Genomic DNA, 14,647 nt, shown 5'->3' on the forward strand with positions numbered 1-14,647 from the left:
GCTTTAGAGATTATTCCAGGCACCAATTAAAACAAATAGACACAAGATAAAATAATGCAAGCTACTAGTAATTTGGCCATTAGCAAGGCAAAGCATCATTTCCAATTTACCACCAACCAAAATCAGAATACCAGAAGGTATTTACTCTTCAGCAATCTGTGTGGAATCTGCTATAACTAGGTTAGCTAAAGCCCATACTTCAGTGCAGGGGGCTTGTTCCCCTACATAAGCACCTACTATCATCAAAGGTTACCCAAAGAATCTGTATTCTGGGCCGGGCAGGGTGGCTCCCACCTGTAATCCCAGCACTTTGGGAGGCTGAGGTGGGTGGATCAGGAGGTCAGGAGATCGAAACCATCCTGGCTAACACGGTGAAACCCCGTCTCTACTAAAAATACAAAAAAATTAGCCAGGTGTGGTGGTGTGCACCTGTAGTCCCAGCTGCAGGGGAGGCTGAGGTAGGAGAATGGCATGAACCCGGGAGGCAGAGCTCGCAGCGAGCCGAGATCGTGCCTCTGCATTCCAGCCTGGGTGACAGAGCAAGACTCCATCTCAAAAAAAAAAAAAAAGAATGTGTATTCTGTATTTCAAGTAATTGCCAATTGTCCTGTCCAATTATATGATAGCTAAAACCACCACACCCAAGACAAGAAGCAAATCGCAAGCTCCCTATGATGACAGTTGTCTACCTTTTGTACCAGGTAGATATTGGTAAATATTTTATCACCCATGCAGAAATCCTAGAACTAGTACATGAGCAAACACAGCACATGGGACCTCCTCTCCACAGAAAATGAAGAGTGATATAGCAAAGGTTCAGCATTAAAAATCAAAAGAAGAGGCCGGGCGCAGTGGCTCACGCTTGTAATCCCAGCACTTTGGGAGGCCAAGGCGGGCAGATCACGAGGTCAGGAGATCGAGACCATGGTGAAACCCCTCTCTACTAAAAATACAAAAAATTAGCCAGGCGTGGTGGCAGGCGCCTGTAGTCCCAGCTACTCGGAGAGGCTGAGGCAGGAGAATGGCGTGAACTCGGGAGGCGGAGCTTGCAGCGAGCCGAGATTGCACCACTGCACTCCAGCTTGGGCAACAGAGCGAGACTCCGTCTCAAAAAAAAAAAAAAATCAAAAGAAAAGAACAAAGATTATCTTAATATTTTATATATTATATATATTTAATATTATATAATTATATATTATATGTAATATATTATATATAATTTATACATATTACAATACAGTTGTAATATTTTGAAAATGCATCCAGTTTCTGTGATCTACAAACACCAATACTGCTATGCCATAAACATACCCTTCATTGTTCATTAAGTAATCCTTGGTAAAGATCCCTCTTAAGGTTACTGTCTATAAATAAAATGTGAAGGGGAATCCACTGCTAGTCAATGATTGACATCAGATCAACCAAAGTTAGTGATGTAGAGGACAGGAGAGCAAGGATCACACTCCTGCAGTGTCCCTACTATTTTGAGCCCTACAAATATGCTGCTTTCCCAGCAAAAATGTCCAGAATTCAGTTGTAATACAAAGTTGGAAAATCCTAGAAACCATAGCAGCACATCAATATCCTATCACCTTCCTCTGGGCTGCAGAAAATCTTGGGTATTCTTATTTTCCTAATTTGTGGTATGAGTTCCTCCTTATCAGCTAGAGTCTTCTAAACAGATCACACACAAAAATGGCCATGATATCTCACAAAGCCATCATTAATAAGGTCAAAGCAGATGGCAACATTAACCAAAACAAACAGTAAAAGAAGCAAGCAAGTTATCTAGAATGCTGATCACAGATGTAAATCTTGCTTTCCTGTGAAAAAATAAGTGTCTGTTAAGTCAATTATTTTAAATTATGAAAGCACATATGATTTTACTAAGGGCAGAAGAAAGAATGCTAATTCTTAATTGCAAAAATCATTCAAGTCTTTTAAAATCAATTTAATAAACTCCCAGTTGTATCTTAGCCTCACTAATTAATTAATTAATAGTAATACCCCATTCTTCTCACTGGGGATACTGAGATCCACTTAATTCCTTTTACCTTACCTTCTGCTATGTATTATCAGAGCACCTGGGAGATCAGTTCCAAAAGCATGCGTTATATTACATTATGGGAAGAGCTGCCCTGAGGACCGAGTTAATGGAACAAGTCTGACATGCCTTCTTAAGAGTGGTATCATCTTCTTCCTCTTTACTAACCACATCATCCACATTTAAAGAAACAATGTCAATCTTGGCAATGAAATTTTTAAGGGTCTAAAGACCATAAATGACAGATTATCATTTCAGTACTTACGACAATAAAGTGAGGTAACAGTAGAAATCTGACATATACAACAAATTTCAGAGGCATAGCCATAAGATGACAAAGAATGAAAGAAAATACGCAGGAAATATATCAAATACTCGTTCAAATGACACCCATGCAGAGTGAGGTATGGTAAGACAGGTTTTTGGCTGGGCGTGGTGGCTCTCGCCTGTAATCCCAGCACTTTGGGAGGCTGAGGTGGGCAGATCACCTGAGGTCAGTAGTTCAAGACCAGCCTAGCCAACGTGGTGAAACCCTGCCTCTACTAATAATACAAAAATTGGCCGGGTGTGGTGGTGCGTGCCTTTAGTCCCAGCTACTTGGGAGGCTGAGGCAGGAGAATCGCTTGAACCCAGGAGGCAGAGGTTGCAGTGAGCCAAGATTGTGCCACTGCACTCCAGCCTGGGCGACGGAGTGAAACTGTCTCAAAAAAAAAACAAAAGACAACAACAACAAAAAAAACGGTTTTTCTCCAGATAACTATATAAGCTGGGATTTAGTCCAATGTCAAAATTCATTCAGTTTAATCAAGTGATGGTAGAAGGTTTCAGAAACCAGATCTCTAGAATGTTCAAAAACACATAATGATTGACTAAAATTCATCTAGAGCAACCATTTCCAAACTGTCTTAATTGTGCCCCTATTAATTCCTCGGAGCTGGTGCTCCAAGGGCTTCCAATATGGCTGCAGGTAGAGTCTCTACTTCCCACCCTCACATAACCCCAAACAGTACTGATTTTGGCTGTTTTATTTCTTGGGTTGCACATACAATTCTGTTAATGGAACAAACCACAGTCTGAAAAACATTAACTTGGAGTGACAGCAAAACAAACACACATGTATACTGGGAATTCCAACCCCATCTACATAAGCAACCTGAGTTCAAAATCAAGGCTGCCTAGAGGACAGCCCTGCCACATCTCTTGAATATGCCTCCTCCTGGAAATGCTCTACTTACACTTTTCATATGACCACCACAGCTTTTAAGCAATATTAGGAAGCATAAAAGAATACAGCTCAATCACAGATGCCTTAATTAAGTCACATGATCTGACCGAACGACGGCATAGGATATTAGATTACGGTCTCAATTCTAAACAAAAAAGCCATGACATCTGCATCCCACAGATGATTTGGATAATCAAATATGATCACTGCGGCCCTTTGGAAGTGAATAAAATGGCCTAACAAAGTACTCTATGCCATCAAAAAGGAACTTTTCCAATTGAAGCCCATCCCAGTATCATTCTAGTGCTTTCAGAACATGCAAGACCAATGTTTAAACACTAAAATGAACCTCCTCAAATCATTATTCATCATCATAATCCCCACTGAAATCATTTGGTAATGGAACTTTTGACAGAAGTGGCATGGTCTCTCCAGTGGCAGTAAAATAAGCCAAGCCATACTTCCCATACTCGCCATACTATCTACACCAGGGAGGCCTACCCAACCAGCAGATTAAAGTTCGGTTCTGCTCAGGGAACAGCTGAGCTGTGGGCTGCTGATACTGTCAGCAGAGGGCTCTAGTCCTTACTACCAAGCATCAAGATTAGGCTGGGTCTCAATTCCAGGTCAAGGACACTAAAGTCAAAATCCAAATACCAAGGAGAGGCAGGATTGCAGGAATCAAAATCAGGTTAACAGGCCAGAATCAGCAAGACTCACATCAATGAAACAGTAGAGTTGAAAGGGTAGACTTGGTGTTCAAAAGAACAAGACAAGCTAGGCAGATCTCCAACAGAAAGAAAACACTTGAAACTCTTGCATATCAGGTCACATTGCTAACTCAGTCCGGCCTATGCACCTACCCTCAAACAACAGATCTGTTTTTCCTGATTAACCCAGATAATTTCTCAAGCAGAAGACTGAAAAGTCATCATAATGATCCACAATGACAAATTTAACATGATACATTCTTATTCCCACCTACCTGCTCAATATTATTCAGTTCTTCAATGAGATGACAGCTTTATTACAGTATTAACCCTTCACACAACAATTCAGATTCCACTGCCTGCCATCACCTTTAGTGACAGGTACTTCAGTCCTTATATTCCCTCTCATTTTCATTCTTACTCTTCCACGTTCCTTTGGTTTTTCGCACATATTCTACAAACATGAAAAGGGCATGCATACCTTCAAGAAGTCAATCTGGACATGAGCCTGCTAGAAAACAACAGGGAAGCTGGTACTCTAGGCATGCAGGATTTTTTACACTGCAGGCAGAGTCAGGTGGAGAATATACTGTCAGGCATCAGAGGCTTACCGTTTTCTTCCCTCTGTCAGCCATCTGAGCTTGTAAGCCCATGGTCTAAGCTGTGACATTTCATTTACTCTTTCTCTTTTCTCCTGTGTCCCTAGATTTTCTGTGGCATCCTGATTCTGACTGATGATGCTAGGTGTTTCTCCCAGATCTGAATTTCTCTAACCGAAGCTCAGAAACCTAATCCTAACTGCCTCTTCAAACATTTGGTCTGAACTCTGGGCTTTACCCCTTTATATTTAACCAGAGAGCTGGTTAACATATAGATGAGGTATTTCTCATCTATATGTTAATTGATGTGTTGTATTGCCATCCTTTCCCATTCCCACCTGCCAGACAGCTGAGCAGGCACCTACTTTATGTAGAGGACAGTGACTGTTCATGTCTAATGTTTTCATTCAGTGGTCACCCCACCACCGTGCAAAACAGGACACTAAATAAATGTTATTTGTAAAGGATACTGATCACAGTCAGAAGTAAATCCCTGGTAAGAGTTGAAGGTTGTCCTCCCTGAGCTTTAAGAAACCCCAGAGGCAACAATGGCTGTGCCCTAGGCAGCCCTAAGACTAGTCATTCAGGCACAAGTATACAAATTACTCCCACTCACAGGAGAGCAGGACCCTTTCCCTAAGCACGTGCAATTAAAACTAAAGGGTAAACAATCTTCACATCTTAGGTCCTAATGCAGAAACTCACTGATAGCTTGGGAGACTGTCCTCAAACCAAACATCAAAAAATTGTTTTAAGTATAACTCTTAACAATGTTACCTCACTAAATCTGATTACATCAAAACTGATTTTTAAATTGTCTTTGGGGTAATTATCTCTGGTTACTAAGAAGTCACCTTTTTCAAATACTTCTTATATATGGCAAAATAAATTTCGGGAAGGACCTCCTCAAAACTAAAAATGAGGAATAATACAAAGAAAAAAATCAAGCTAATATCACAGTTCACTTTTCTACAGATATTGCAAGTAAATCTTAAGGATCACTTCCAGCTTAACATCTAATAAAGCAATCCTTCTTTATTCTCAAAATGCGTATTAAGATGTTAGCACAGAGTTACTTCAAGTGTGTTTCTCATTTCACCAACAGCAATGGAAAACTCTCAGCTGTGTGAACCACTGTCTCATAGTTCCTTTAAAACTGTAAAGTCTCAAATCAAACTCCTCCTTAATCATACACTGATTCTGTATATTTGTGCCTGTCAATCCAGTCAATGTACCTAAATGAGGAATGAAGGAACTCTCTCAAGTGTGATGAAAGACTATTCTTTGAAGAAACCAATAATAAATGCATTCTTGGCATACATCAGTCATCAATTGGTATCAAATTTTAATGCATATTAATGCAAAAACACTTATTCTTCCAGTATTAATGAAGTCACGGAATCCAAAGGTACTCCTCATCTATATGTTAATTGATGTGTTGTACTGCCATCCTCTCCCATCCCCAACTGCTGTGCTTGTTCAGGAATTCAAGATGGTAAACAAAGCTAGGTAGTACTATGTGGTGGGTATACATGTGACAGCAACCAGTTTGTAGGTCTCATGACTGCCTTGAAAGTTCTTCAAGTACAGTTGGGATTTTTAAAAGCATCCCAACTGGAACTGTCACAGTAGCCAGTAGCCACTGATAATGTAACATTACAAATGATGGACAACAATTTCCCATTTTCATTTTTGAATTCCTACAAAACTTGAGTAAGCATTATACAACCCAAAATATTATCAAATTAATCAGTGAGAAAAACTTTTAAATGTCAAAATGAAGTACCCTCTTTACCTTTATGACCTTTTTAACAATGGCTAAAATCAATCCATATTACTAAAATTGTTAATAATGTTCATCAACAAAGTTAAAGCACACATAACACAAACTGTAAAAAGCAGGAAATAATTTTTTAAAATTACTTTCCCTAGTACCTGAAAGAAAAGTTTACAACTTTAACTATACAGGAAACCTTTCCCTTAAGATCCAGCCAACTAAAACTGGATGTCACACACAGGTAGCACAAAAGGACAACACAACACTCATCCAAGAATCTAAATAAAATGACTCTTTCCACTTACACTGCAGTGGCACAAAATAGGAATACGGAAATCATTTCATATTCCAAGAAAACATTTTATTTTAACACATAATGCAGAGTTCTTCACCTGTGCATCTTTAGAGGTCTATGGTTTGTATGTAAAATGTTGTGTATATATACATCTGCCTATGAAGAGTCTATAGTTCTCACCACATTTTAAAAATACAGCCAAAAACAATGTTAGGAACCCATAGAGAGAATCATAAATATTTTCCCCACCACTAATTTAACATTACTTTCATATGACCCAGCAAAAAGAAATGCTCAACAATGAAGGACACTAAAATAGTTACAGTAAGGTTTGGCTCACAACAGACTTCTACACAGAAAGCATTTTATTTTAATTTAAATTCATTCTCAAATGTCAAGAAAAAACTAAGGATTCTTATCAACCACTCTGACAAACTCTCAAAATAGGACACTAATAGGAAGATGATTAGCTTGGACTATACGCAAATCCATTCTGAATTCTTATAAGCTGAAACACTTTTGTTCCCATAGGAATTTTAAGCTCAGAGAGGGTATGGCCACAGCTAGCTTTTTTTCCTTTGTTTTTGCAAGTTGTTCCCCCTGTTGCTGATTTTCCTGAAATATCTTACATACAGCAAAGATTTGTTAAACATTTAAACAAACAAATGAATAAATTACAATTACATGAAACTAGGAGTCAGATGGAAACCACCAGTTCTTTACAGGTACCAGCATAAGCTTGCCAGGTATTGTCTATGGATCAAATCTCCGTTTCAGGCCATTTTTTTTTTTAATGAACATGTTAAGTGGCATGACACAATAAGGACAAAATGTGACAACATTATCACAAGGTATGCATTTCAGTACAACTTTAAAACCAGGGAACAGGGCAGTACTGAGTAGAGATGAAATAAACAAACAGAAGCCGAGCCGGTCAGGACCGAGTAAGGTTGAGGTTAGTGGCAACAGCATGTGCGTGGTTTCCAGGAAACCTTCAGTAAGACTGCTGTTAGCCCTAGCCCCGCACCTTGCCCAACCCAGTGTGCTGCGTCTTCTTCCAGCTCCCGCCTGGCTCAGTGCAGCACTGCCCTGCTCCCAGGGGTGCAGCCGCCCAGCCTGAACTCACCTTGGCAGTAGAAGGGCCTGAAGTTTAAAACATGTTAATGCATCATGCCAAAAATGCAATCAACATGCACACTTCATACACTCATGTTTCCAAAGAGATAGAAAATGTGCCACCAATAAGAAACCTCTACACAGAACACCCTCAAAGGAGTTGGAGAAACAATTTTTTAAACACCCACATTTACCACAAAAGTAGGAACACAACAACAGTGGTATTACTGCACCATGAAATTTCACCTAATGGATTAAAGTACCAAAAATAATCATGGCATCACCTACTTTAACTGCCATTATTTGCCCACTTGGTTTGTGGACCATTTTGTTGACAGAACCATAAGCTCCTCGTCCAATTTCTCCAAGGTCTTTCAAGTCCTCTGCAGTGAAATCCCAGTGTTGTTCAGGGGAGATCTTCAGTTTTCCTGATGACTCAATGCTGTGTGTTCTCAGTCTCTCTCTGTTAAAATATTGGGAAGCAATTTTTCCACATTTTAAATAGGTTTTAACTTTTTTCTTTTAGTACTGATTAATGTGTGGGAAAAATGTTTTCTAAATTACTAAAATAGTCTGACCTCCAGGTTTTTGAAGTTTTTCATTTGTGTCATCCTGGTTTTTTACACACTGGATTAAGAATGATCTAGATTTAGGTAGTCAATAGACACAGCTTCAACGGGATTCATAAAAACAAATTCCCAAGAAGATTAAAAAAAATTCCCATTTATTGATTAAACTAATTCTGCGGATCAGTTTTCATTTCTAAATATAAGCTCTTATTCAAACTTGGATAATGATTTATCCCAACAGCATTATCAAGTGAGAATCCCAAGAGCTGCAAACCTCACTGCGAAAAAGTTCTTACCCTATCTTACCCAACATTAGTTATTCCAGTGCCTCAATCTTCAGTTAGTACAACTATTCCCAAAGTTTGCTGTACCTTACAATCACCTGGGAGAGATTTTAAAAATCTCAATACCCAGGTATCATCCCATAGCAATTAAATCTGAATTATCCAGGGACAGGAGTCAGAAAACAGTATTTTTAAAGACCCCCAGATGATTCCAGTAATGTTTGGGAACTAGTGCCTTAGTATACTGTCCTGTTCTTGTTAATACCATCCTGAGGTGGGAGAACAGTTAACTGAATAGCTAGCTGGCTCTAAGAGGAAAATTGCCATGTGCGACTCAAAATTGAAATTTTCAGCCCTCGTTCGATAAAGCAATGGGATAAAAAATGAGTGGCTCGTAGACAAAAGAGCTCACTCATTACATATTTCCATTAAATAAAAAATCATCTCCAAAATCTCAACCTGGAGATCAAAGTATTAACAACTTCTAACCATGCTTTGTAAAAAAGTAAATCCAATGAAAAATGTAAAATCAATCTGTTTCTCTCTCTTGCTCGCTCTCTCACACACACCAAACCCCAATGTGTAAGAACAAACTATCAACCATACACACAACGAAAAGATTTCATTAAATATCAACTACATTTTTCAGTTTCATACTAAATGATCAGGATCTCTTTTAAACTCTGATCCTACGATACAAACAAGGAAAGTCTATGTGCTTGGTCATTATTTTTCTTCTTTCAAAATTTAGGAACGTTTTCTCCAACTAGTAGAACGGTTTTCTGTAGCAACTTTTAAGGTTCCCAAAAAACTTAGAACTTTAAAATTTACCCCCCCACCCCGAGAATAATCATATGTACTAATATTAAGGTTCAAAGTTACACTTCAAAGATTCATACACTTGGTCTAAATAACAATGTACTAAATCAGTGTTCCAAATAACAGACTTTCAAATCATACCAGGTGATAACACCAGCTTTCATTCACACAAGTGCTTTTCAGTTCAAAATCCTTTCACCCATATTATTTGATACTCTAGCATCCACAGTCACAAGAAGCCCGGAAATCAGTGGCATAAGGGACTATTTAGGTGAAGATGAAGCCGGAACTATCTTTTAAGATGGAAATCAGGTCTAGGCAAAATAGGAAACTCTTCTTGGTAATCTTTTTCATGAAGTAGACAGATTAAGCCTGAAAAAAGTTCTAACATGAAGAAGTTCCATGTATAATGATTATTGTTCTATAACCTTTGGCAAGTAAATACTATCTCAATGGCATAGTTTAATCACTGGTGAAATATACAGCACCAATCTACCACTGAGGGAATCTGAAAAAAAGTTAATTAAAATTACTTGTAAATTGGAAGCAAAATTTTTCAAAGTGTTCGCTAATTGAAGGGCTGTGGCAGACAGGCTCCAGGAAGTCCCCATGATCCCCACCTTCTTAGTGTTCATATTTTTGTGTAGGCACAGTTCTTTGGGTGTGAGTGGGACCTGTGACTTGCCTCTAACCAAGAGAATATGGTAAAGATGATATGACTCTCATGACTACATTGCTATATAATACTTATGCTAGCATTCTTGAGAACTGAAATGAAAGATATTTCATTACTATATAGAAATTACAGAATGAAAACAGTTACAATATTATCTCTATTATTTTAAAGATCAAATTTTAGTATTATGGAATATCTCTACTAATAGTTTAGCGCACTGTAGTTTCTTTTTGAAAATGAGTAAGTTGAAAGCTAAGTGATACAGGGTATCTACTTGGGTTAATATCCAAAAACTGAATAAGGTGTCAGATGCACAATTCTGTAAATATACTAAATATACTAAAAGCAAATGAACTATACACTTTAAATGTGTGAACTGCAGAATATGTGAATTAAATCTCAGCAAAGCTGTTAAAAGAGGAGAATGTGATTCCTACCCAGAGTTCCAAGTTTCTCATTTAGAAAGAAAAAGTGCTGTAAAAACCACAGAAAAACATGCCACAGTTATGACATCACCAATGTTCATACATTCGTCTTTATACTGGGCTAGCAATCTTTCCAGTAAAACTGAGTCCATTTCACAGCAATTGCTTTAACAGTTGGTACAACCACGATGGCTTCCAAAGAAGGACTATACATAGATACACCACTGGACTGACTAGATACAGGAACTGGACCAGAACCTTACCATTAAACTCTACAGTCAATCAATTTCTGTCCTAAACTACGTAAGAGGCCTAGGAAAGAAAGAACATAAACAGTAGAAAACACACCCAAAGAGAAGATTGGTGAAAAATACAAACCAATAAAGATGTAAAGTTGCCCTTATTTGTTGATAAATATTTGCCTACGATTATAGTCTTAAAGAAAAAAAAAAGTTCCCTGACTTTTCCTTGGGATATCAGTTTCTTGAGAATGGGGACTATATTTTATCAAAAATAATTCCTAGTATTATTGGATTGTTTGTAACACAAAGGAAAAGTGCTTGAGGAGATGGATACCCAATTTCCCACGATGTGATTATTACACATTGCATGCCTATATCAAAACATCTCACGTACTCCATAAATATATACACCATGTACCCCCAAAAATAAAAATAATTCCTAAATATCCCTCATCTTTCCCTTCATAATTTTCTGTGCATTATTTTATACAGATCACCCTTACCTGCCTCCAATGAACACTACATAAGGTTCCAACCCCAAGGTTCTCATTACCAACCTGGGAAACTCAGACAACAGCCACTGTGGCAGTAACTATCAGCTGTCACCCAACATCCATTCTCCTCTTCATCCTCCCTAACAGGATCCTCGTTTATGTGGGGCAGCAATGCACACAGCTAAAGGGCTACATTTCCCAACTACTATGAACTGAACTGTGTTTCCTCTCAAAATCCACATGTTAAGGCCCTAACCCCAAATGTGACTGTACTGAAGACATGGCCTATAAGAAGATAATGAAGGTTCAATGAAGGTTAATGAAGGGTGGGGCCCTAATCTACTAGGATTAGTGTCCTTACAAGAAGAGAGACCACAGAGTTCACTCTCTTCTCACAGGCACAAGAGGTCACTTGAGCTCAGGGTGACAGGTGGCCACCTGTAAACCAAGGGAGGATGCCTCAGGTTAAAACCTACCTTGCCAGCACCTTAGTCTTGGATTCTCTAGTCTCTAGAACTGTGAGAAATAAATTATGTGGTTTAAGCCACCTAGTGTGTGGTATTTTGCAGCCTGAGCTAAGTCACCAACATTCCTTGCAGTTAGAGGTGGAAAATAGGAACACACTACTTAAAAGGAGCTAACTCAGTTGGAAAAAAGACTCTTTTTCTTTTCCTCCAACCTCCTTCTTGTTGCCTGGAATGTAGGTAATGACTAGAGCTCCAGCCACCCTCAATGCCCTGCAGAATTGAAATAATGTCCTGAGAATGATGGAGCAGAAAACAGCACTGACTCCAATAACAATGAAGCCACTACACCAACCCTAGCCTGCCTATCTCCGGACTTTTCTATGGAAAAGGGAAATAAACTATCTGGTTTAAGCCACTATTTGTTCCTGTCCTTGTTGTTGTTTAGATGCAAACAAACTTACTTTTAATTAATACAGCCCCTAGCATTATTTTATTTCCCAGGGATTCTGAAAGGAGGTAGTATCCGGACACCTCCAGCGTCAGCAGCAGTTTGGTCATCCCAATCACTGGGAAGTGCAAGTAGCATTTAGTGGCTGGGGGCCAATGATGCTAACTGTCTCCAAATCCACAGAGCAGTTCCAGCAACAGGCAAAAGTATTCCCTTGAATAGAAACTTAACTCTAAGACTATACTTTCAGGGGTCATTTCTATAGTTCATTACTAGAGAAGTTTCTCTGAACATGCAGAGCACCTAAGATGTTTCCATTCTCCTGAACTCATTCCTGATGTTTGATACCCTAGTTGAAAACAATTCAGTAAAGCATCCTGCCTCAGAATGACTTTCCTATAATCCTTCATGTGTCATTCCAAGGTTTCTTCATGAGTCATTCCAAGTTCTCTAGTCCATACCACAGTACCCTGCAAAAAACACATGAATAAAGCAATACAATTTGATTAAGATACACACACACAAAATACACACACACACCAAATACATACACACAAAAAATCCTTAACTCTGGTGTCTCTGATTTCAGTGCCTTACTATTCCACATCTAATAATTCTTGGTTCCCAGAGACTTAGCAGTTCCACATTCTAGAGAAAACACACACACATACACCCAGAAAAACTGCCACAGGTGTTACAGACATTCAAAAGAAGTGAAATATGAATGGTCCTAACTTTTGCAAAACATGCAAGATTATAGATAGAATACTTAATATAGGGCATGAATTCATACAATACAGGCCTTATTAAAAGTACAACTCAATGTACAGAAATTATATTTTGATACCAGAGATTTATCTTGTTAGATTAAAATCTGAAAACTAATTTTTTGAGTCTACATGTTTGCAGTGAAGTCCTTCCTGATTATTAATTTATCTTCTGGATAGAAATGACAAATGTATCTGTTAACTTAATACTGAATTAACACTACTGTATTTTAGTTGCTGTCCTTTCATTGACCCAGACTAACCTACTAGTCTGAAATTTCTGAAATCCTACAGATTAAAAACACACACACACACACACACACAGAACCGTGACATAATGTCCCAGAACATTAATCAGACTGGACACTGAGAAAAGCTGTATTTCTATACAATGTCTAATAAAGCTGCCTGGGACTTCATATATAGGCAGGTGGCCTTGTTTTGTAAAGAAACACAGTGGCCAGTCAAGTAGGGTTATTGGGACAGCTCTAGCCACATCCTCCACCTTCACTCCCACCCTGTATTAGATGCAGTGTTTGCTGTGCAAATTCAGCAGCAGGACCAGTACTTGAACCTCTTTTTCCAACCAGATTACCAAATCTAAAATCCCTCCTAAAGCTACAAAGGTAGAAGATAAAAAGGAAAATGGAAAAATCAATCATAATCCAGAAAAAAAACACTATTAACAATTTAGTACATATTATTTTGTATCTTTCTATACTATGGGAATAGGTTGCAAAAATAGCATATTATACCTACTGCTTATAGATTTCACTTAATATATTTTAACACAGTCATTAAATAATTGGTATCACTACTGGAATGGCTGGGTACCAAGTCTGCACTGACTTAGGAGTACCATCAGCCAAAAGGTGCCCACTGTACCTAGTCAACAGCACCTTTTTCCTCATGCCAATTTGAAAGGTGTTAGGGTTAGATCATTCTTTTCAACTGCTAGAGTTGAACATTCTTAAGCTATCTGGTGAACAAATATGTCTTTTTTTTATTATTAACTGCCTGAGATAGCACCCCTGAGCCTTCCTGGTCCAGGTGTTTGTTTTGTTATCACTGCTTCTACTAACAAGTTCCTTACCTATTAACACCATCAACCCTTGTCCTGCATTGCAGTTTGTTGTTTACCTTCCCTTGTGTTTATGAATTTACATTTTTAAAAAATTCACTAATTTGTATGCTTTCAAATCAATGACTACCCTCAAATTCTTTTCTTTTGCTGTCATGCAGTATCATTTATATTCACAACTGCATCAAAAGGGATTTCACTCTACCATTGCTTTTCAGGTCCCTAGCTATGTCTTTTCCTCATCTGTCCCTTTTCTATAATCTTGCTGCCTATCCATCCAGTCTGTTCTCTCCTTAAGATTTTTCCAATCCATTTTTATAAACGCCATGACTTCTTTCACTGTATTAAGAATGTCAGTCACTATATTAAGAAACTATTTTGAATCCTGCAAGATATCTTGTTTGGAGATGCTCTTTCTCAAAGTCTTCAAGATATTATTCCCTAGTTCCACAATTCCTGTTTCCATCTCACAGTGAGTGTCAGTGTGGCACCTCCACCTGTCCTACTATGAAGTATCAGGAGACAGACTTACCCTCATACCTAAAACAACTGAAAAAAACAGACAGAATATATAGGCAATCTGGAAGACACTGGAAATCATCAGGAAAC

The 14,647-nt window shown here is 38.4% G+C and overlaps 1 protein-coding gene and 1 pseudogene across 3 annotated transcripts in view; one reads left to right on the forward strand and one right to left on the reverse strand.

Moving 5' to 3' along the window:
* The window catches only part of MAP2K4 (mitogen-activated protein kinase kinase 4), a 124,258-nt gene that overhangs the window by 53,799 nt on the left and 55,812 nt on the right, over positions 1 to 14,647 (reverse strand). For all 3 annotated transcript variants that reach the window (XM_003262590.3, XM_003262591.3, XM_030799363.1), the window contains one exon: positions 8,055 to 8,229. In XM_003262590.3, the coding sequence (XP_003262638.1) occupies positions 8,055 to 8,229 (175 nt within the window). The remainder of the gene's footprint in view (positions 1 to 8,054; positions 8,230 to 14,647) is intronic.
* Positions 12,425 to 12,516, forward strand: LOC115831672 (annotated as a pseudogene).

This window comes from Nomascus leucogenys, chromosome 19 (genome assembly GCF_006542625.1).
Source record: "Nomascus leucogenys isolate Asia chromosome 19, Asia_NLE_v1, whole genome shotgun sequence".
Taxonomy (NCBI): domain Eukaryota; kingdom Metazoa; phylum Chordata; class Mammalia; order Primates; family Hylobatidae; genus Nomascus; species Nomascus leucogenys.